Raw genomic sequence first — 25116 nt, forward strand, 5'->3', positions numbered from 1 at the left:
TCTAGACTCGGATCGAGCGTTCTGCGTTCAGATCAGTCTGCATGTTCTCCCTGAGTGTGTCTGTGTGTCTTACACTCAGGCTCATCGCTTACGACTCATCAATAACTCATCCATGAAGATAATGAGCGAGCAAATGTGAGGAGTTCAGGTGTTTCCACACAGAAACAGTCAGAAAGGATCCATCAGGCTGAAGAGACGTCACATTTTTTTGTGGCCTTGTCCACTGAGCAGAACCATTTCTTGAGCCTTGAAGTTCCATCTGGAGTTTTTGTGAGGAGCAGCGGAGCAGTGTGTCTGAGCCGGTCGTCTCACTGCTGTTTCCTTTAGGAGGTCTCATTCATGCACTCACTCCTTCACACTGTCATCACCACCACCGCCCTGCAAATGACTGGTACCTGCACTACAATCACCTTTTAAATGTGCATTCTGTTGGGATTCTCCAAGTGTGAGGATAAAAATGTGAGACATCATAAAAAATCTGTTTTTATATCCACAGTTGAACCAAAGGGAACTGAATGATCGATTTGTTAAATCTAGATATTAAGAGCCTGATGTGTCTTTCTCTTCTAAAGATTAAGAATCCTGGTTGTGATGAGGTTTTGTCAACTTTCCTTTCTATGTTTGGAAGTGAGAGGACGAAGAGAGTAGAACTCAGTTGTTCATATTCATCCTCTGCTGGTCATGGTTTCACTGCACCTTGAAGCCTGAAATAAGCCGTCAAGCAAACCTCCACAATATTTGCACAATTGAAAATAGCAGGAGTTCTCCTGTCTATTCCCCCTCCCTCTAAACCTGCTGCAAACGTAACGTTTTGTCACTTTCCACCAAATCAAATCAAAGTGGAGCCGCAAATCATGAAACGCTTCAGGTATAGTTTTGATAAGATAAGATAAGATATCCCTTTATTTATCTCACATGTGGTGAAATTTGCAGTGGTACAACAGGATAGTAAAGAGAAAGAAGCACACATAGCAGGAACTAAAAAAGCAGATAAAATACAATATACTAAGAAAATATGCACACGGTGCCTATAAGTGTGGACATGTACAGAATATGGGGGTGGATGTATTGCACATAGTAAATAGTAAAAACGTTTTTATAGATTATTATTGTTATTGCACCACTTCTTGCCCAGTCTGAGTGGAGTGATATTGTCCGGTGGTGGTGTGCAGTGGTCTACTGGGAGCAGGCTTGGTTGAAGAGTCTGACTGCAGCAGGGAGGAAGGACCGGCGGAGTCTCTCCTTCAGACACCGCGGGTGGAGAAGCCTGTCACTGAAGGAGCTGCCCAGTGATGTGACGGTACCATGTAGGGGGTGGGAGACGGTCTCCATCAGGGATGAAAGCTTCTTCAACATCCTCCTGTCTCCCACCACCTCCACAGGGTCCAGGGGGCAGCCCAGGACAGAGCTGGCCTTCCTCACCAGTTGGTTCAGTTGGTTCCTGTCTGCAGCCGGAGTGCTGCTGCTCCAGCAGACCACTCCATAGAAAATGGTTGATGCCACCACTGAGTCATAAAAGGTCCTCAGGAGTGCCCCCTGCACTCCTGAGGACCTGATGTTTTCATTAATGAAGTTTCAGTTCCAATTCAGGAAACATTTCATGACATTTTCTGTTTCTGGATTTTAGCAACTTCACTCTTTGATTTCAGACTTTTTTATAAAGACAATCTTGACATTTCAGCTTTTTAAACATTTTGCTTCTCTTTTAAACAGTTGTGCATGTGATTCCCTCATTTTTTTCTTTCTTTTAATACTTCTAGCCATTTTTGTTTTGTTAAGAGCTGTCTGAGCATTTTACCCCATTAATGGTGGTTTTAGCTTAATTTCTTTTAAATCTTTTTTCTTTTTTCTACAGCCCAGACAAGAGTTAGTGTGTAAATAGGCTAAAAAATAAAATCAAATGTTTATTTAGGTCTAATTTTGCTGAAAGCTTCAGGGAGCCACTACAGAAGAGATAAAGAGGCACTGAACCTTCCAGCATCGGGGAGTCATCACAAGACAAGCAGGAGGGACACACATTTACATTTTAGAGCGCCTGTTCACATCAGATCCATGTTTCTGCACCGTGAGAGGAGAACCTGGAGAAAACACTTGAGCTCACAGGAAGAACATGCAAGGCACTGAATCCCGGTGTTGAACCTGAGAGACTCTCACCTCTGCACCAACTCAGCTCCTGTCGAAATCAGGGGTTTCAAACTCACATGAGATTCAGTGTTTAGTCGAACAATCATTTCTCAACAGGCGCAGGCCTTTTCATTTATTCTTCACCTCATTTAAAAAAGTTTCTCACTGTTCACACGTGACAGCGCTCATATTTTCTTCCCATTTAACCTGTTTAAAGTGTTTACACATTATTCTATAACAGCAAGTGTATTTTTTTAAAACCTCTTCTGTTCTTCTACAAACACTTTAGTGTCTGCAGTTTGCTTTTTTTTTATTGAGATTGTAAAATAAATGGTTATTTTGATTGAGGGGTGAAATAAACAAAGTACCACACCGCTTTATGTTTGCATATTTTTATGTGTGGCACATTAGATGGGAATTAGCCTTGTGCTACGGCCGGTTTATTTACAGCCTCCTTGTGAAACCTCATGAGATTGTTTGTATATTGATATGCACTGTCCCGTCCAAATAAATATACAAATCAATAAGATCACAGGCCAGTTGTGTGCGGGCCTCTTCTGGTCCACGGGTCGGGAACTTGAGACTTTCCGGGGACAAACAACAAAACTCTTAGACGTGTTTTTGTCATTGATTCATCGTCTTCCTACGTTCACATAAAAACTTCAATGTCGTGGTTAACAATCCTGTTTTCCATGTTTTCATCTCATGTGTTGGAGGATAAAGCTGCAGACAGCTTCACTAATGGCCTCTCAATCTGAGCACAGTCACAAACTTTGAAGTTATTTCTGAATAAGAGACAGTTTCTGTCCTTCGTACCACTCAGACATTTTAAAGGGGAGTTTCATGGTTTTACTTTTCAGTCTGTGCAGAACAAAATAAATAAATCCTCATTAAAGAGCTCAACAGTTGCTGTTTGGCATCAATTGATATTTTGAGTTTGAAGAGAGTTTTATAAGCTGTTTGCTCCTGTTTCTACACTTATTGCTATGAGCTAAACTAAGTTCTGTCTGACTGCAGCTCCGTTGAGGTTGAAAAGAAATAACGAATTATACCAAAATGTCATTTTGAATAATTTGGGCTTTTAAAATTCAAACTGTATGCTTAAATGTATTTTTTTGTTGAAATGGATCTTTCTGCTTTACTTTATGTTCTGCTTATTTCTGACTGATAAATTACTGGACCTTAGTCATCTTTTGGGGTACGTTTACTTTTATCCAAGTTCTGTAATCTCACTCATTCTTTCAAGTTAAATGCGTCATCCTATCCATCATCTGTGTGGCTTCTTTTTTTTTTTAAACATATTGAAACTGAACATGATGTGAATTTATAACCAACTATTGTCTAACTATTTTTCAAATAAAGTATCTGCTTCAATATTAGAATTAAATCATTAGAAATGTTAAAAAGTAATCAAGATCTTCGAGTTCTCTATAGTTACTTTTCTGACAACATTACTTGAACTTTTTACTGAGTAAACACAGTAACAGTAGTTTTACGCTTGAATCTAAACATCCAACATGTAGAGGTGATGATGGTTCACCAGCTGTGGCGTATTTTTATTTACTAGGATTTGATTTCGTGTCCTTGCTTGTCATCGAGAGCCTTAATCCGAAAGGATAAACTCAGGTGGAACTACTTTTTTCCAGATCAAACATCCTGCTGCATTTCCAGGATGTTAAAAACAGAACTGGGGCCTTTGGCTGGAGGTTTACTCTGTCAACAGCTGGATCTCATGTAAACACAAAATATGCCTCTTCTGCGTCATTCAGAATTATTTCAAGAAGCAAAAACAGAATAAATTTCGCTGCCTCCCAGCGGACAGACAGCTGTGTGTAGCAGACGTCCCGCCAGCAGGCGGCGCTGCTCCTCTCCAACGCATCTGGACCAGAAGGATCCAATAACATGTGAGGACTCATCAAACCCTCCTGCTGCCGGCTGGAGGTCCGGGGCTGTTAGTTTGCAGCTCAAAGTGCCTGTTCCTGCAGGAAGCTGTCCGAAACAGCAGTTTGGGTCTGTTTTCTTGGAGGATTTGTGTTATTCCCAGCATCTCCGCGTCCCGCCTCTTTCTTCCAATTATCCCAGTGGGACGGTCCGGCTCCGAGACGCTCTCTCCTGATTGGCTGATACCCGTGTCAATCACTCCCCTGTCCCGCAGCCTCCTGTTGGTGAACACAATCTACACCAGAAGTCAGAAAGTCAAAATTTCACCAAGGGGGTAAAGGCGGCAGGACGCACTCATTCGGTCCTTTCGCAGTTTTTATTCCGGCGATGCCCATTTGAAAGGTGTGATTTGACGTCAGGTGTGCATACGGATGTGTTTTTGTAGTGGAAAGGTTGGTTAATTGGACTTTAGGACTTGTTGGCTGCTTTGTGCAGCTGTTTGACGCGCTGTGGCGGCGCGAGGCGGCGCGGCGCGGCGGGGGCGCACCTGAGTCCGCTGCGCGCTTCGTGGAGCGTCAGGATGAGTCCGGCGCGTCCGAGCCGCTGAACTACCATGGTGACATTATCCAGCGGCGACAGAGCTGCTGCTGAGGCGGTGAAACCCGGCGGATCGCAGCCCCTCACTGTGGAATAACGGGAGCCCAGGTGCCACCGGGGGGGAGCTGATGTGGCCGCTCGGAGCAGCCAGCCTGGATTCGACAGAGCGCAGGAGTTTGGGATGCCAGAGAAACCTTAGAGAGACAGTCCTCGGCCTCTTTCACCTGGATCCGACACGGCCTGAGCGCAGCCATGGCCTCTGAAGTGGTGTGTGGGCTGGTCTTCAGGTTGCTGCTGCCAGTCTTTCTCGCAGCTGGTGAGTTTTCCTCATAAAAACGAACTTTTTACGCGTCTTGATTGGCCTCGGCTGTTGATTTGGCTCACGGATCAATCAACAGTTCATCCGTCAAAGGCGTGAAATTTTGATTACTGCTGTTTTCTTTTAACTTGAAACAAACACGGCCAGAATAATCAATATTATTTGTCACATTTCTCTCTGATATAAATCTCGCGGTGACATGAACTTGATGTGAAAAGCAGTTAAATTCAGAGCTGTGTGAAACTTTGATTGATTTTATTTTTATTATGGTCATTTGTGTTTGACCTGGCATGCTGGAGGTCATAGTTAACCCCTCATCACGGCTCTGAAAGACACACACACACACACACACACACACACACACACACACACACACACACACACACACACACACACGTTCTAATCCTGTTTAAGACTCATCAGTGTTGGTGTTTGACTGTTTAACTAACATTCTTAAATCCTCTTATTCTTTCTCTTGCTACTATTTTTTCAGTTCTTTCTTTCTTGTTTGCACTAATTCACTGTTTTTTGCATCGATCTCACCAGAACAAATTCCTTGTATTGTGAAAACTAAAAAACCTGCACTGTCAGCTGACAGTGCAGGTTTTTTTTTTTTTTTTTTATAAAATAAACTCTGACATGGCTTTGTGACTGTGTCACTTCCCCCCCAGTTACAGTAAGCAGCGGGTTGTTCTCCCAAAGTTTGGGTGTGTTTACTGAAATTGTGTCTTTGTTAAGAGACGTGCTCCACACAGTTGAGATTGTGGTCACGGTGTTATTGGACGTGTCGGTTTGATTCACTCCTTTGCTATGCAGACGCCCAAGAGGATTCTCCCCGACGTTTTAGGTGCTTTCAGCATCTTCGGACATTAAAACCATGAGAATGTTGATTCGCGGGGAGTGGCGACGAAGCCTGAGGTGTGGTCTTCAGATTAAATGCAGTTTACTTTTAGTTTTCAGCTGCAGTCTTGTGGTCGGCCGCAAGTGAAAGATGATTAGTGTCTTACTGCCACTGAGGTTCCAGTGTGGTGTCTGTCTGCGTAAGACTTACGAGGTCGAGGTACTTTTAAAGCTAACAGCATGCTTTCTATAGATAAGACCCACTCAGTCCCACCATAATGCATCGCTTGACAGCCTGACGCCCCCTTTATTTCCAAAAGCAACCGTGAGGCCATGCATTGTCTCCATTAATTCGTGGAAAGTCGTTTTAACAGTATGAATTAATAATGCGGTTGTGAGGGAGAGAAGAACTGCCTTCCCTTTTATCGTAAACATACCTTTTAATATTTTATGTTTTTTCAAAGTGCAAATGAGCACTTGTCATTCACTGCGGCTGCACACGGACTCGGACAGGATGCAGAAAGTGTAGCGAGGAGGACGTGTGCAGGAACATCACCTGATCAGCGGTCGAGAGAAACCTTCCAACACCTCGCCAGGGCGGCGGCTCGTCCTCACAGGAACAGGATACCTGGTTTGAGGCCAGGCTGAGGCAGAGTTTGCATGTTCTCCCCGTGTCCATGCAGGTTTTTACACGTTTGTCAGTGTGAAGTGGTGAAACTAAAGAGTCCAGTGTGTTTGCGAGTGTGTGCTGAGGTTGGCTGCAGCGCCCCACGACCCCGGACAGAACACAGTTTGGCTTCTCGGCGCAAAACAGAGGGAAGACAGGGCAGAGCAGCGAAGCGCCGCGTCACTGCGAATGTTTCAGTTGTGTAATAACGGGATGCAGGCTGCTTCTCTTCTCGCGTCCTGGTGAAAGACGTGGTTGCTGACGCTACAGAGTCTGTGCCTCCTGTTGGCCATCTGACAGCACCTCTATTGAAACACTGCAAACCGCTGGGCACTCATGTGTACACAACACACACACACACACACACACACACACACACACACACACACACACACACACACACACACACACACACACACACACTGTTACAGTGATCAAACAGGCCCTCTGTTTATGTGTTTACGGGCAGCGTTCGAAGTGGCTTCATAATTGTGAGCCTGCAATTTCCCAAATGTCTGGTGTGGAAGTTGTGGCGTGAACGCAGCGAGTCAACAGTCAAACAAAAGCAGGTGGAGCTGCCGGGAACGTCATTGTAACCTGGAGGCTTTTGACCAAAACCAAATGGATCCAAAGAAGCTCTGCTGTTTGAATATCAAGCTTTTTACTTAAACTCCCATTTAAAGACTGAACTGATGAGATTTAATTTTTTATTTTATATAAGTTTGAGGGGGGAAAAGTTTATTTTAAGTTTTACAACTAAATAAATTCAGTCTGCCTGGATTTGTTTTGGAGTTTATAACTTTGGGAGAAAAAAAAAAAGAAATGGGTGCTTCTACCTCTTTCTATAACTTCAACATTTATTCCTGCTGTGTGTTTTTATCTCAGTGTTGCCAGACGTAGTGAGAATCTCGTGATTGTTCCTGTCGTTACTGAAGACTTTATCGTTGGTACTCTCAAAGAAGAGAAGGTACCTCCTCCTCCTGTTTCAACATCCTGTCCCTCCGGCTGTCCGGAGCTGAAAACACGGCGGTCCCGATGCTTTCTGCTCATGTCAAAGTCATGAGGAGGAAACGGCTGCAACTCCTCAGACATCATGGAAGGTCTTGTTTCATGCATGTTTCAGCCGTGACAGGGTTGAGGTCAGAGAGAAAGAACATGCCGCAGGTTTTAAGGTGGTCGGTCCATCCTCGGCTCGTCACGCCGCCTGAAGAAGCTTCTGGAAAAGTCCCACACTCGTTGCTACTCACTCACAGATGAGCTGATAGGAGGCGGTGTGATCCTAACACACTGGGTTTGGCTCAAGATTTCCAGCTTCTTAAAGGGTTGAAGGGTTTTACGTCGCTGAGGTTTGAACACTTTACCTCCCATCCAGAGCACTGAGGTCAGATAACGAGCTGCTCGCACATCCCCCAATCAAAACACACGGTGATGGAGCGTCTTCAGTTTCTGCCCCCAAGCTTTGGCATAACCTCCCCTATCAAATCAGAGCTGCCGAGGCCACAGATCAGTTAAAACCAATGATTAAAATCCCCAGTTGATTTCTGCCTTTAAACATTTAACACAGTAAAATCCCATCCTGTTTTGGCGTCGGGTTTATGTTTCTATTGTGAAACCCGATGTGCATTTATTTTTATTGCATGTGATGCAGGTCGAGTTTAAATGTTGATGTGAAATCGAACCATATTTATTTAGTGGAATTATGCTAAAAATCTGGAAACTTCACACTTTGCAAATATTTTGTAAGTCAATTGGGAAAAAAATGTGAAGTTTTGTATTTTCCAGTTCATGATGCCAGTTTTTTTCATGTTTGGCTCGTCATGTGACTTTAATTCAGAAACGACTTGAATTTGAAAATATCCGGTATATTTCATCTGTGACCACTAGATGTCACTGTTTGTCAACAGGAAGCTGCCGCCTTACCCTAGAAAAACCTCAATTACGTCTCGATTTAACTAAGAGAGCAAGAATAACGTCCACAGTGCACACAGACACAGAAAGCAGAAAGAGTTCGGAGTGTGTGAGAAACTTTTTAAAAGAAACTGTTACCGTGATGAAGAAAACAAAGAAGGCGAGTCGTCGGCTAAAAACTGTGGAACAAATTAGCAGAAGTTTCTGGAACAACTGGAGCAGAATCATCGTCGATCCAGACATGGAGAATAAATGTTCTCACACGCCAGAGAAACTTCTGTTTCTTTGTTATTCGTGACGTTTTATTTTTCCTCACCTGTGACTTATAGTCCAGAACTTACGGTAACTTCTGGTTGGTTCCAGGCCTGAATGTGAGAAGCTGCTCCTGCTCAGATTGTTTGTTAAAACATCTCCAGAGCTGCTGCGAAATTAATTTGTCTTCTAACTTGATTTCGGCGGAGGTTAATTTATTGACCACTTTGACTTTAGTTTCCTGCTGTGATGGAAACGGTTAAATTCCTGCGTTATCTCCAAGCCCTCCCTAGTCCTGGCACCGCTTCGTGCCGCCGTCCGTCCTCGTATTTAAACGTATTTATGAGCTCAAACCGTGTCGGCCTTGACCTCGCATTAGAGGAAGATCTGGGTTTCTTGTCTTCGGGCTTTGAATGTTTATAATAATGGCTCCAACCGGAGAGACAAAAGAATGATTCAGACAAAAACAGAGTGTTTTTCTTTTTTCTTTTTGAGAAATCTGATGTCTGAAAACAACTGCCGTTTATTTTCATTCCTTGTGTAAAAATCCTGGGATGGTGAGTCATGCAGCGACGGGTGAGGGAGGCTGTGGTGAAGCGTCTGCAGGCGAGCGGCGGGAGCCGGGCCGCGTTCACACAAATACATTTCCTGTATCCACAATGGGTTTAGACGCCGACTGCTTCAGGTTTGTCAATGGCTGCAGCTCGCTGTGTGCTGCAAATATGCAGAACTGCTGAGATCAATGGCTCATTATCAGAGATGAAATGAGTTGTTTGGGGAATATGAATGTAGTGTGAGAAGAACGGCCTCACCTACACTCTCATGGAGGCCGAGACAAATGACAGCTGACGTGGTCGCTTTAACCTTCACACACGCTTGACGGTAAATCCCGGAGATTCTCCAGATGTTTGTGATTTCCCCGGTAAGATGACAGCCCACTAACGTGTGTTAGTTTGCTTTGGTGTGGATGTGAGTGCAGAGGAAATCAGGAGCTGCGCAGTGCGGCGCACGCCGAGTCCCGGCCAAGTCAAATGTCAATGAATGGCTCCATTGAACGTGCAAAGATAAATAAAAGCACCAATTTTAGCGGTTAAGTGTAATTTTTCAGTAGTTCAACACTTGAAGCTGCTGGTGCCTGTGACTGCGACGATAAGTCCTGCAGCCGACCCGGTTGTAAACTCGGAGCATGTTGACATAACCGCTGGGGAAATCTAGGAGGTCAGACTCCTCGTCCACATTTCACACAAAGTCACTGTGTCTCCTCTTCCTCCTCCTCCTCCTGATCTAAAAATGTTTACAGACCTCTCTGAAGATATGGAGCTTCAGGAAACGTTGTAAAAACTGTAAATGTTGATCTGGTGTAGCTCTTCTATTGCTGTCATGTTGACACAGTTAAACATGTACAGATTATGATCTCTAGAAAACTCTGAAAGTACCACAGATCACAGCTTTGCAGACGTATCCATGAGTCCTCCCTCAAATCACAGGTTCACCTCAGAAACAATCACAAACAAGTTATCTTGATTAACTGAAGTTGAATTTCTCTTTGAAATCAGAAGCACTCACTCATTGACAATTGATTTGGCCGTGAAATCAAAATAAACCCGGCAGCTTTCTTATAAATGCGGTTGTAGGAGAGTTACTGACTGAAGTACTTTTAGGAGAGACTGCGGCTGAGCTCCAGCGGCTCATTTTGGACGAGTTAATTGATGTTTGGTGAGCCGGTGATGTGAGCTCTTTAACTGGTAAAAGCTCTGATCGGGGCGGATGGTCAGCCTGACGCGGGAAATGAGGTGTGCTTCAGATCAATACACCAATTAATGGTTTTTGGAAGTCATGTTTGCTTTTAAGTGTTTCAACTTTCACCACAAGTCCACAACACTTCCTCTGTGTGTGTGTGTGTGTGTGTGTGTGTGTGTGTGTGTGTGTGTGTGTGTGTGTGTGTGAGAAAAGACTCTATATCTATTAGGGCTGCTCCATTATGGGAAAAATCATAATCATGATTATTTTGGGCAAGATTGAAAACACGATTATTTACACAATTATGTCTTTGAATTTGGAACATCATTTATTGAACATGTTTTAAAAAAAAAAAAAAAAAAGACTCTCCTGTTAAATATATAAAAATATCTTGTAATGTAGTAGTGAAAAATAAACTTGTACTGCACGCAATCTTTTGAAAACAATAAATAAATAAAATACAATAAGAGATAGATATACTTCCACAAATAAATCCAACATAAATACTTTGATAAATAAGGGGAACTTTATTTTGTAGAGAGGCGGGGTTTCCGGTCGGAAGTATTTTGGCGTTACACAGCGTGTGCGCTCTCATGTTGGAGAGAAAGAGGAAAGAGTTACTGAGAAGTTTGGTTGAAGGGAGGATAAAGTTTGGAGTTCCTTGCTGCCCCGACTCCCGTTCATCGGCTCTACAACATCATCGTTTTTCCTCGATTACATGAATTTTGAGATCGTCTGGAGCCATAAGCGTAATCACGATTAAAATTAAATTAATTGAGCAGCCCTAATATATATATATGTATATATATGTGTGTGACCCCCTAGACTTCCAACCACAAACAGGCTTCACACATCTGTAACAGTCAAAAGCACAAAGTGATGTTGGATTACTGCGTAATGTTGAAGTAGTCGTGGACAACTTCACAGCTTTACAATAAAAAGCTGCCTGAGTACAATGGACCTGTGTTCATCATTAACTGACCGGCCAGTGGACAAGTTGTCTCTGTTCAATCAGTTTCAACACAAAAACTATCAAACTGTAACTGTATTACCGACACAACTTCAGATACATAAAAAAAAAAATCCTGCTCTTTAATTTTTCATTAGGCCTGTTTTGTTTTAGATCAGAGAAATAATTCCAGCTGCTCTGTGGACGATGTTAATGACGTTGAGGTTTGTTCCTCCCGTTAACAGTGCTCTTTCTCTTTCCTCTAATCCACAGCAGCTGGGACTGGGCCGTGCCGGTTTTCCCCACATGTTCATTCACTTTTAGTTTTTTGTTAGTTTTTCTGTTTTTTGGTGAAAGTTCATTGATACTTTTGCTTCTGACTGGGATTACCTGGTATGGAATAATTAGGGCTTTCATGATCGTTAACAATCCGTTTGTGTCATCTTCAGAATGTCACAGTGCATAAAAACACAATTTCTCCCAGCTTAGTCTTTTATATGTTTAATGCACGCAGTCGCAGTACATTCATTGTATGTGTGCTGCGTTAACACATTTAAACTGCTCTTGAAGGACGTCTGATGTGGGACTTTTAGAAGAACTGTGTTGAAATGATTAAAAGATGGTTTAGTTTGAGTTGAGACACTGATGGTTCCACAGGTTAAGACCCTGAGCTGCTTGGAGGGACACAGATCCAGTCACAGGCTGCTCGCACTCTTTTCAGTGTGAGGAGACGATTAACTCGGGTCATTACTGAAGTTTAAAACAAATGTCAGCTCCCTCAGAGGCTCCAGAGGAAGAGCTAATGAGCTTAGTGAGTGTGAAGTTCACTTGCAGGAATGTTCTGGTTTTTAACGGCTTTCACCACATTCTTCTCTCAGATCTGTTTTCACGTCATTCTGTCTCTGCTGCTGAGTGTAACGTGACGTTTGCAGAGGGACGTCCTGCTCATCCTGCCTCTGTGTGTGTGTGTGTGTGTGTCTCCGCAGCCTGCCTCTTCAGGTACAATGCCCTGTCCTTCGTCTACCTCATCTACCTCCTGCTCATCCCACTCTTCGCAGAGCCCACAAGCACAACCATGCAAGGTAAGATCTCCGGCTCACTTTAAAGCCTGGCGCTTGCCATCGCGACCCCCAACGTTTCCCACTGGCCTGCAGCCTCCTAATGCAAACCATCCGTCCTCCAGGAGACTTGAATTTCCTTGAGATGAGGATGGATTTGGCACAAAGTTCTGCCCATGAAAGGTAATATGGATTAGTGCGGGCACGAGTCCATCTGTAATAATAAAAATGATCCACGACTGGTCAGATCGGCGATAGAAAGGTGTGTTGCATCAGGCTGAAAACTCACCTTTTAGCTTTATTTGCACAAATAATCGCCTATAAACGATGAAAATGGAGCCCAAGTATCTGCAGAGTTGAGGAAGAGAAGCCAAGAGAGCTTGTAAAATGTAAAACTCAGGATGAGGGCTGTTTTTGATAATAACCACTTCAATTACGGAAAGGGGTTATAAAGATTTCTCCCAAGGCCTCACTGATTCCTTAAGTGCATTTTATACAGTAACGACAGGATCTGCCAAACGTTAGACAAGTTCAGGTAGTTAACTCAACCAAGCTGTGGTAAAGTCCCTTTGTTTAACCTTTTTGGTTTTTAGATGAGAAACACTTGAAACCTGCAGAGGAGCTTCCGCTAAACACATCCGAACCACAATGCAGCGCTGCGGCTCAGCCTGAACGGCCCTCACCACAAGACACTAAACAACACACCTTCTGCAGGAGACCACAGGCACTGTTTAATAATACATGGAGCTGTATGCGTGGAGGGAACAACTTCCAGTCTGAGCTGGTCTCTGCTCATCTCCAGCTGAAATAACAATCAGGAAGTAAAAGGGGGAAGAGGAGTGGACCACTTACAGCCTCATCAATAGATAAAGAGAGCGGTCTTCTAGTAAAGCTCCGTGTTCGTGCATCTGATGACCGTCGGCTTCAAGTCGTCGACACAGAAACGTCTCCGTCGGGTCGCCGGGGACAAACTCCACCTACTGAGTTGATTCTGATCTCGCGCTGACAGGAAGTAGAAACCCTGCAGGCCGACGCTCATACCTCTGAGCTCCAACTGAAACCCAATGATTCCATTAGTATCTTCACAAAGAAATTCTTTAAAACCTGTAAAATTTTATCCAAATATTTACACTGGAGTTTTTCTTTTTTTTTTTTACTTCCAAAGTTAATCCCATGTAAACATGCAGTGACGGTGTATCAATGACTTTATTACTGTGTATATTTACAATACAGAAGGATTATCATAACCTGACTGTTGAATATTGGAGAAGGTTTATTGCATTAAATACGTTTTACTTCTTTCAGGCATGTTAGAAATATGCCTCATGTATGTAAACATGTATTTATAGGTGTAGTTATACTTGGATATAGATTAGTTATTTGTGTGAATATATGTTCATAAAATACAAATGTAATTCTTTTTATAGATGATCAACAAAGGGTTTATATATGTATGTGTATGACTATATGTGTATCTGTGTATGTTCTTGCACATACGTTTAGTTTTGACTGAAATGAATGAATGAATTAAAACATGGGCAGTTTGAAGTTGTACGAGCAGAAACGACAACAGGCTCATTCTTAAACTACCGAGTACGACCCAACGAGGGAGGGTTTCTTTGTGCGCTGAACGGTTATTCAGACGCTTTCTAAATCAGTCAATCCAAAAAAACCTTGATGGCTGGAAATAGATTAGCGATGTCCCGATCGGATCGGTGGACATCGGATCAGGACCGAGATTAGCGTTTTTTGATCGATCGGGTAGCGGTAAATCCAACTTTTCTTTTCACGTCGCTTTAAGGTGGAATTGGGACTTTCTGGTCAGTTTTATTGATTACTGTTTATGTTGTAGTAAATTAAAGTTTGTGTTTTAAACAAACTTTCATTCTTAGCAGGTTCATGTTTATGAACTTCTTGTCAGAATTCAGGTGAAGTTTCCTAAACTGGTAATGAGATTCCATATCTGGCACCTTTCAGCTGCGTGAGCAGCCCCGAAGCGCTTTACATAGTTCATCACGTTCACACACACATTCACACACACATTCACACACACTGCCACTGCAATGGCAGAAGTTTGGGCTTCATTGTCTTGCCCAAGGACATTTCGGCATGTAGACTATATAATAAACACGTCCTCTTCTTTCTGAGACGGCACAGAGAGGAATAGTCAGTTTGGTTGTTGTGACTGAATAAAGTTCTTCCATAATTCTGAGAAGAATTTAGATTTTATGAGTGAGTTTTACAATAAATCTAGAAACAAAGCTTCTTCCAATGAAGCTTTTAGCTTTGGCTGTAATATAATATAAATATATTCAGAGTGAAGCAGTAGCAATGGAAGTATTGGATCAGGAAAAGATTGGTATTGGCCGACACTCATCTGAAAACTTTTATCGTTATCGGGGCGGGGGAGGGAAAGTGTGTTTGGGTAATTCCTAATGTAGATATAAGTATAAAAGTAATCTGGGTATTAATTAGAGCATCAAAATCTTCTTTCTAGGACTTAAATTTTTTGGTTTAAATTACCAGATGTTATTTGTAATGAAGGCGCACGTTACAACAGTGTTTCTAATAAAAAAAATTATTATTATTGGTCTATAATTCTTCTTGTGATGTGTTCGATGTCTTTATTTAGAGATATCTCAGTGTTCAGACTGCAAGTGTCAGAACTGTTTCACCTTATTTCATGATTTTAGTCTCGTTTCAGTCTCCAAATGTGTTTTATCTTCTTCTTCCTTTCCATTCAGATTTTATGATCCAGAGTGCAGGCTGTGCGGAACCAATGTTTTTCTTTCCGTTTCTGCACATTTCAGATAAAGAGATTTTAATCTGATTAGGAAATGAAAACATGATAATATTATGTTGCATGATTAAAAGCTCATAAACGAAACATAATGTGCAATTAATATTTATTTATATTTACAAGTGATGATTAGATAAAACTTTAACTATAAGAATGTTAAACTGTTTGTCATCTTCATGACTGATCCATGTATACGTTTAAAAAAAAAAAAACTCAATTAAAACTTAAAGTTTGTTGTTGAAGAGCAGCAGAGAAACACACCTGGGAGGTTTCCGCTGCTTTCAGAGGGATTATGTCGAGCTGAATTCACTGCCTGGTTTGATGGTCTGCTTCATCCTGAACCTTCGAGGACATGTGGCAGTTAAATCTGTGAAGTTAATTCAAACCAAATGTTGGACGTGAATAATTCATTCGTGGTAATTTGCTTTCGAAAGCCGCCTCGGCTCGAAGGTACGTCAGCACAGGAGACTGCACTTTCAAACCAAGACAACTTGTTGTTGTTTGCGATTTACTCTCTAATGTTGTAATTGCAGTTTTTGGCCCCTTCAAGGGATTTAATTATCAGCGGAGGCGAACAAAATATAAACTGTTGCTGTGGTTTGGAGGCTCGCAGTCGATGCTGCACACCTGATTGAAGGATAATACCATGAAGAGTCCTCCAGGGCTGATGCATCAATTAGATCTTATGATTTTTATTTAATTCACATTTCCTCTTGCAGACATTGGATGTGTGGTTTCAGCATCTTTGAGAGGTTTTGCTTTTTATTTTTTGTTTGTTCAAATCGACTTTTGATGCATTTAGTGCTTCAGTGACTTCCTCATTCACTCAGTCATTCACTCACTGGCCTCCAATAGTGACCGCGCTCATACAAGGTGGGATTGAACCATGAACTGCTCTGCTCTTTTTTCATGTTTTCATTCCTGTTGGTTGGTTGTTTTACTGGACACATTTTCATCAAAAGTATCAGGATAATAGAAGAACTGACAAAACATTGATGGAGATTTGGATCAGATTCTTGATTCAGAGGAAAAATTGATCAGCAAAAAAGTTTAAATGATCTAGATCCATATGAATACGATCCAGTGTACATATGAAGCACGGGTGGAGGTATAAACTCTTCTTTATGTTGAGCTTCAGTGATCTTGTTGTCCATTCTTTGCGTATCATTGTTCTCAAATAGAATTTTTTATTTTTTTTTTGGGATTCTTTTTAGTATAAACTGAACTATCTATCGATAAACCCATGAATCTCCTCCGAGGTCTTCCTCAGCTTCTTCTTAATGCTGCTTCACATTGAGATTTTCCACCGTTCCCGACAAAAGATGGCAATCGTGGGAAGGTGGTGGCGATATCGTTGTTCTTGGCTCTGATTCGTGGGCCTGCGACGCACTGAGATGGTTCAAGGTCGACATTGTCATGGTGACCAAAGATAACCTGCCATAAAATTCAGTGTCAGATATTTGAGGTGGATGGAGGTGACTGCTGCTGTGACCTGTTTATGTTTAGTTGGAGTTTGTCTTGATGGAAAATGAAAGTCTATAGCAGTAAATGCTAATGCTAGTTGACGCTAACAAATATTTACTTCAACCTTCTATTGCTAATTTATCGTCTCAAGTTGTCCTCTCTCCCCGAGCCGCGCTCGCAGCCATGTCCTCCTCCTGCTCCTTTTTTTTTGAATTTCTCTCCAAACACCTAAACGCCACAGCGGCGAGGCTCCGTCTCTGTTTCTGTTTCTGTTTAGGACGTGTCATTGTTGTGCAGTAACACATTCTGCAGTCTGCACACAGCAAACCTCATGTCGTGGCCCAACCTTCACTAGATCGGTGTCATACAGTGTGACGAGCTGTGAACTTATACGATTGTTAAAATCACACCGTCTGTAGGAGCCTTTAAATCTTTATTCAACATGTCCACCATCTCTCCTCTGCAGATTTCCAACCTGCTCGGCCTGATTCTGTCCCTCCGATCTTCTCCTGGTCAATCAAAATCACCTCCTCAGGACTGAAAGCCGTTTATTCACAGTACTTTTTTTTAATAGTTTTTGATATTCACTCTGTCTGATTGAAATGTTAATGTTAAAGTCTTCACTTTTCTAGAGACACACTAATTTGAAAACATGCCGCCCGCCGTCAGCTGGTGGGAGCTGCAGACTCTGAATCACATAAATCTGCAACAAGGATGGATTTTCATGCAAGTTTCGAAAAAACTGATCTGTGAGGCTCAGAACTGTGATACCAAACCGTCTCATCCTGGTCTCTTATTACTTTCAGGCTGTTAATTCAGGTCCTTATTAACTCAACATCTTCACTTCTGCCACCGAGGAAATAAACTGAGTGAGAACTTTTTGTTTTGCAAGCGTTTAAAAAGCACTCCCGAGACGTGGTTTTGAGCCTGAATAGTGACGTAAAGTGAGACTTTCAATGCGGGGGTCGGGCAGCTACGACAACAGAAATGTTATAAAAGGTTGAGAATGCAGGACAGAGCCAGAGCGGGTGCTTTGTTGAACGCCTCAGGAGCGACTGTGGACGCGGGAGCTTGGTAAAACTTCTCGAAACTCGCGTTTACAAGCATTCTTCACCCTGGTTGTGAAAGCCCGGGGAATTGCAATGGGAAATTAGCACAAATTGTTTTCACTTCAGCATTTAATGAGCCTGATGTGGCGTGTTGTTGTGCACATTGTGATACCGTGGGCTCTTGGTGGCCCCCAGTAGGGCCTCACCTTTGCCAGGATATTGTGTAGTACTATTGTAAGTAAAGTAGTTGTGGATGGCTGCAGTGAATCTAATGAGATGTCGCTGTTGAACACATGAAGGATCTTTCACCAGACTGAGCTGATGTGGTTTGTTCCAGCAGAGCTGAAGCCTCAGCAGGAGACACTTTGGTGATTTTGTCATCTGAGAGTTCCTCCGCCCCTGAGGAAGAATATCTTTTATTTTTCTAGCAGGAAGTGGTCCGAACAGTCCGACTGTGGAGGATTATCTCCATAACAACTCCTGAAATTATCCCAAATACCTGAAGGTGCTCTGTAAACAGTCCATGTGTGGAGCAGCTGTGGCGCTCCTCCGGTGATCCGCTGCCGTCTTTACCTGCTTTAAAGGACGCCGCCGCGCCGCTGCACAACGAAAAGCTCCGGCCAACAAAACCAAAGGCTGTGGATGAATTAGGGACTTAAAGGTCTTGTCGACCACCAGAGTGTTTATTTGGCTTCTCAACAGAAAGAAGCTTTGTTCTGAGGTCGTGTTGCCAGCTCCTCTCCAGGGAATATCCATGTTATGATCCATTGAAATCCCTCCTCCAGTCACATTCACTTTCCTCTGCAACTTATTCAAAACGCCGCCTGGCTGAAGTGATCATGACTTGTTGCTCGCTGAGTTTTCCTCTGACTCCCACCATGTTTTAAGTGTGTGGATGGCAGAATAACAGTGTGGGAATCTCGTGAACTGACTGCGTCTTTTCCCCTCCTGCAGGCCACACAGGGCGTCTGCTGCAGTCCCTCTGCTTCACCAGTATGTCCTTCCTGCTGCTCCACATCATCTATCAGATTACCGTCAACAGCCTCCTGGCCGGGAACTCCATCACCTCCGACTTCAACTGTGAGTACACTGCAGCCTTTATGGCGCGGCTCTCGGGGTGGGGAGGCTTGTTGTGCGTGGAGAAAGCAAAACGCCTCCAAGGTCAAGAATCGGAGGGGCAGGAGCGGAGAGGATTGATTGAGCCTTGTTGAGTTTTTTTAGAAACCTAAAAAAAGACGTAGAAGCAGCGTCACTGAAAGTCACTACTCCATTACATTATGAGATCAAAAACTACTTTGACAAGCAGTGGACACTGAAACTGAAATATTCTAATAAATAGTACCTGACATGCATGACATATCAGAGCTTTATATCATGATATCAACGTTCACAAGATGCATGAAACTGACTGAACGTCTGTAAATTAAGTTTCTGCATCTCAACATGTTTGACCAATCAGAGCCAGATCTTTTTTAACATAAACATTACATCAAAACTGGTGGCAAAAGCACAATCATTCTCAAGCGTGCTCATTCATTCGTGTTCATTTTATTTGATTATTATTATTTGAACTCAAGGGACATGCCATGACAAATCTAAACAAAATAAATTAAACATTACCAAATAAATAAAACGAAGCAAAATAAATACAAAATACAGATACTGTATGTCAATAAGAAATCAAACATCTATAAATACAGTCGGCCCCCTGTCTTAAAACATTACTCCCAAACAGTCTAAATAAAGTTGTCGTTCTTCTAAAGACTTAATAAAAAGTGCAGACGATCTCGCTGGACTTTGGCCTTCGTTCAAAGCAGCACAGGAACACCTTTTTCTTTTTCTTTTTTTTAGAAAAAGTGGCTTGTAAGACGACTCTATTTCGTGAAAATCCTTCCACAGTAAGTTGCTCATTGTCACATGATTTTGGTTTAATTCAGCAGTTAGTGATACTTTGTAAAGACCCGTCCTGCTCTGCCTCTGATTGGCTCGTCAGCCCTCATGCTGCTGTATGAGCCAATCAGAGGCAGAGTGGGCGGGTCATGACTTCATCATCCTATAGGGGAAAAAACTAATTTGTGGATAAGGCCCAGTGGTGCATTGTAGGATTTAGAAGAGGGTTACGCAATATGTTGTATACCCACATATCCCCTGGACTACTCCTCTGCTCCCGTTGTCTTTTCCTTTTTCATGAGCGCGTCTTCAACAGCCCCTGTTTTCTTTTCGGATATTTGTTTTAGTTTTACAGAGTGTTTGTCACTGGTTGACCTGAAGTACTCCTGTACTTTAGACACTTTTGGACTCAGTCTAGGACTAGAGCTGGTCTCATTGGATACCGTGCTTGCTTCCGACTCACCTGCCGGCGGCATTTTAATATGAAAACGGTGAAGGGGGAGAAAGAGGACAGCGGGTTTAACCAGCAGTGCGAGCACAGCGCAGAGGGGTGTGGAAGAGAATTACTTGAAACCTAGTGAACCGTTTGAGACGGGAGACCAAATAGGAATCGGCGATCTATAAGTAAAATGATGAGTCGACAAAAAAAAAAATGCTGTCAACAAATTTTCAACTTTGACTATCCAGTTCTAGTTCCAACATCCTTCATCAAAGAACAACAAGGGGAAACTTCAAGTCTTGTTCTCGGGTTGTGTTGTATTCCTGTGGCAGTGTCACAGCGCCCCTACAGGCCTGGGATCAACACCTGGTACTTTAACAGACAGTCACAATACAGCCATTTTATTTCTTAGAAACCATGTTTGTGAGTAATGTTGTCCTGCAGGACGGCACAGAGCAGAGGTAGCTGTTGGCCAAACTCTTAACCACAGAGCTAAAAATGAAGCGTGACAAACTGTAAAAATATTAGCTCTGCTTTATTTGCCGTGAGCAGATTTGTAATTGGAGCCCTGTTCAGCAAACAGTGATGTACAGCAGCAAGTCCTTCTCCTCGACAGAGCGACGGGACCGAAGACGTCTCTGCTGGTCGGCTGATGTTTGTGAGGTGTTGTGCCCACGTGTGTCCGATCACACCTGAACTCTGACCTCAGGAAAGCTTTCACCCAAAACACTCCGTTAGCAGGAGCCGGTAAAACATGAGTCACAATTTGTAGAAATATTCTCGGTCACATTGTGCAGATTTCTGAATTCGACACATTCCTCCATGTAATTAGCTTCCTCGCGCCACATGGCCCAGCAGAAAAATCTGATGCTGTCTGCCAGTAAAGCAAACACTGAGTCAGTACCGGGAAGGTGTTAATGTTTGGCCTCGGGCTTCAGCTGTGAAGTTTGAAAGTGTCCATACGGGACAGACCCCGACCTTGTGCTCGAATGACTTTTTTAAATGAATGTAATTCACTTTCCTCCAAGCGCAGCCGACTCAAAGGGCAGAACCAGCGCTATCGCCCCGGGCTCAAACAGCTCCAAACACTCAGGGGCCAAAGGAGCTGCGGTTTATTACAGCCCAGATTATAAAGTGACAAGATCCCAAATTCTTCCATTCACTCTTTTCATCTACTAATAAAATCCAAGAGTTTTATCTTTCACATATTTTAGCTTTAAACAAACTGACATTTTGCAGACTTTTTTGTGCTGTTGTTCTAGATATATAGTGGTAATGATTAGTGCTGTCAAAAATAACGCGTTAATTTAATTAATTGATTTGAAACGTTTAATTTGTAAAAAAAATTTTTTAACGTAATTAACGTAAGTTTGTTTACTTTCGTTGTTTGTTTTTTAAACTCCCTTACCAGAGCAGCAGCATGTGCAGCTTCTCTGTGGGCAGCACCGCGACGACAGAGCAGCACAATACAAAAAGTTACCTGACGGCTGATTGAGAAAGTGAAAGTCATTAGCTTTACTTTGAAAAGCCAAATTTAACGACCACAGAAGTAATTCTGCAGCAAAACAACAGGTTGCCATGTTGGCTGACCAGCAGCCACCAAACTGCTAAAACTAGAGGAAATACTGGTAAAATATAAATTTCTCTTTCTTTCTTTCCCTGGCTGTCCTGTATTGGGATTGTGTGTGTGTGTGGGGGGGGGTGGGGTTCTGTGATGGACAGCTGACCTCAGCAGGATGTGACCTGCCCTCCACATTGTTCCTGTGTTTGCCTGCAGCCCCCTGGGACCCCAAGTCATCCTCTGCACTATTCTAGTGGGCAGACGGCCAAGTTGGATTGTTATTATGGTGACTGTCAAAATTAAAGTACCGAGTCCCAGGAGAATAAGGACTGGGAGTCATGACACCACGGAGGAGACATTGTCCTTATCGTCCATCTACTGAGCACGTGCAGAAAGAACTATTGACCATGTCCGTGGTGCACATGAGCAGTAGCAGCATCTTCAAAAAGGTGTTTTCTGAGCTCTGCTGTTCTCGTGTAAAAATAAAACACAACAGAAGTTTTGCTTTTGTGCTTGAAAACTTTGCACATCCTAACACAAGCGTTCTAACTCTGCCGAAATGGCACAAGTGGGAGACGAACAGAAAGCTTTGCCATAAACAGCCTGTTTTTAAATGATTGAAGTTTTAAGTGAATGAAGTTGGACATGCTGCAGAACTGTTCATGTCTTAGGTGAAGCTGCTCTGTTGAAGATGAAATGAACCTTTGTGGTGATGATCTGTGACGTTTACCTGCAGGGCTCCTGCAGCTCATATAAAAAGACCTGATGAAAGTTAATTTAACAAAGTCGAACCAAACGCTCCTATGTCACCAGCATGATTACGAGCTGCAGCTGTCATTTTCTATACAATGGATTCTATTTTCCTCTGCGTGTGGTTCTGTGTACATATTGTCTAGAGGTTCACTTCCTGAAGTTAATGTCCTGTTTTCCTCTTTGCTCTTGGAAGTGAGGCATCGCTCCATGTCGCCTTGCTCTGCCTCTTCCTATCTCAGGTTTCTGTATCTGTATCCAGCGCCTTCAACACCCTTTTCCTTTTGGCAGTCGAATGTAAACACGGAGAAGCGGCGAACCCCCCCCAGATAACTTCATATGATTTCCTCCGTCGGTTGTAGCCAAATAGAGCATTAGTGCCGTAAACTGAGACCCGTTTGGAGGAGCGAAGCGGCTCCAGCTGTTGCGGCGGGTCAGTGAGTGGTCACCAGATGAGTCGTCGTCTCTGCAGGGCGGGACGCTGAGGAGCTCCTGTATGAACCACCAGGCATCTCAGTCACACTCGAGACAGTCTGGAGGGACTCAAGTCATCAACTTTCCTCTGATTGTTGGAAGTTTTGAGCCATTTTTTATCCTGAGTGACATGTGGCAACAAAGTGGGTTAAAAAACCTAGAAAAAACAAACAAACCCCAAAACACAATAATTTGGTTTTTCACCAGTTCAGAAGAGGTACATTTTTCTTGAACAGATTTCTATTGCAAACTCCTCGCAGATTGTTCCCATTCTGTCACCGCCGACAGAACCAGAACTCCCCAACACAAAGTTGAAAAAACTACCAGACAGCAGCTCTGTGTCCACGTTCTCCTCGGTGCAGACGTCTAAAATCCTTCAGCCACAGACAAGAGTCACACTTTAACGTAAAATCCACAGTAGAAAACACAGTGAAGTTATCCTACAGAAAGATCTCCTTCAGAACATGTATTATACAACCCTACAGCCAGCAGAATGCCACAATGTCAGATTTTTTCTGCCCTTATTCAAAGTTTTCTCAGCTTTAGTTTGTAGATTTTGTTGTTTTTGTTTATTTTTCAATGATTTCTGCCCCGTCACCACCCGGTAAGAAATAATCCAGGCTGTCAGGTACACTTCTCAGTTAATTGGGCTGGTTTTGTGAATTAATCATGAATAATTCAGACGTTACTCTCATATTGAAACTCTTCTCATTTTGAATTTGCATAGTTCTACGGAGACACAATTTATCACAACTCAGGCAGTTTGGCATCCTAATATGACAAGAATGACCTGAATATGATTGAACCCATGAGAGGATGAAGACTTTTCCAGTCTGCTGCTCGCCTGACCAGCAGACGGGTTCTGAACTCGCTCAGGTTTTGCGGTGTTGGTTATGACGAGGTGAAATGTCGATACGGCTTCTTCTGAGTGTGTCGGCCGGCCAGAGGAGACGGAGGAGAGGCTCTCGGAGGTTCACGGCCCAGCAAGTACCGAGGCTGTTTTATGAGGCTCTCATAAAGTGTGAGGAGGTATTTCTGGTGCCCAGCTGGGTGAAATGTGGCCTCGCCCCGACGGGCAGCGGCTCTTCATCCACCAGATCAGGCTGTTACACAATATTCCCTCAGAGTGCAGATCTCACTGGCCTCACTTCACCTGCAGCATTCCTCCAGTCTGGCCTCAGGCTCCTCTTCTTCTTCATCCTCCTCCTCCTCTTCGTCATGCTGCTCCTCCTAACACCACCATCCTCCTCTGCCTTTCCTTTTCCTGCTCCTCCTCTTCTCTCTTCCTGCTCCTCATCACTCTTTCTCCTGCTCCTCCTCCTCCAACTCCTCCTCCTCCTCCTCCTGAGAATCTGCAGCAGCTTCTTTTCTCTGTAGAGTCTCTGCTTTTGTGTTTGAAGATTTAAATGGACCCTGAAGTGAGTTGTGACCTTTCTCCACCTCTGTGAGAGATTATGAAGGATTACATCAACACCAGTGGTCTTTATCTCCTCCTGTGCAACTTCCTGACACTGCTGCTCTTCGTCTGATACTCTGACATGTGGACGGTCCAAACGCACCGTGAGAAGCTCCCTGGTCTCATCACAGATGTTTGGGGCGTAGACATGCCCTGATGTCGGTGTGTGTTTCTTGTTTTGACTCTGGAGCTGTACCGGCCGTTAAAAGGTCTTTAGACCAGAGGAAAATAAAGGTTTTGGGGTTCAGGTTTGACGCGTCGCCCCCAGTGAAGGACCTGCGTTCAGGGCTTCTCTGCGTCTCTGCTACTGAACGGCTGCTTTCTCTGAGCCTTCGTGCCACAAGTGGCACATGTTTCATATCGAGCAGCGGCTAATGAGAAGCAGCCCCGGTCTGTGGTTTACAGTCTACAGTTACAGCGCCGCAGATCTGCGAGGCTGTAGGACACACACTTTACTTTCACAAAGCTAAATCAACAGATTTGCTGATGTTTGTAAAATGTCACCTTTGATAATATTTTTTTTTAACAAGAAAGATTCTGTGTTTGTTTTGAATGGACACCTCAGACGTTTACTATTGGACGAAGTAAATGACTGCTGGGGCGTGGCCTGTCAGAAGCCCCGCCCCCTCAGCTCATAAATATTTCCTTATTTATAACTTCTTAATATCAATAGAAATACAATAAACTTAAAGGCAGAATCACTAAAATGTTTTTTTTTTTATGTTAAATGTATTTGGAGGCCATTTTGGTAGTTCATTTGTAAAATGTGAAGATAAAACAACTAAAAAACATTGTAAAATTTGGTTTTGGTTCTTAATTGTCATTTTTCAATTTGAAATGAAATTACTTTTATATTCATGCCATTATAGTCCGACCCGGAGGAGATCAAAATCAAATG

General features: G+C 43.1%; 1 protein-coding gene across 1 annotated transcript in view; it reads left to right on the forward strand.

Moving 5' to 3' along the window:
- The first annotated feature begins 4304 nt into the window (after positions 1 to 4304).
- Positions 4305 to 25116, forward strand: part of piezo2b (piezo-type mechanosensitive ion channel component 2b) — a 110747-nt gene continuing 89935 nt past the window's right edge. Inside the window, exons 1-3 of the mRNA XM_080458208.1 lie at positions 4305 to 4918; positions 12264 to 12359; positions 18603 to 18728. Of these exons, the coding sequence (XP_080314334.1) occupies positions 4855 to 4918; positions 12264 to 12359; positions 18603 to 18728 (286 nt within the window). The 5' untranslated portion in view covers positions 4305 to 4854. The remainder of the gene's footprint in view (positions 4919 to 12263; positions 12360 to 18602; positions 18729 to 25116) is intronic.

This window comes from Lipophrys pholis, assembly GCF_963383615.2.
Source record: "Lipophrys pholis genome assembly, chromosome: 1".
Lineage (NCBI taxonomy): Eukaryota > Metazoa > Chordata > Actinopteri > Blenniiformes > Blenniidae > Lipophrys > Lipophrys pholis.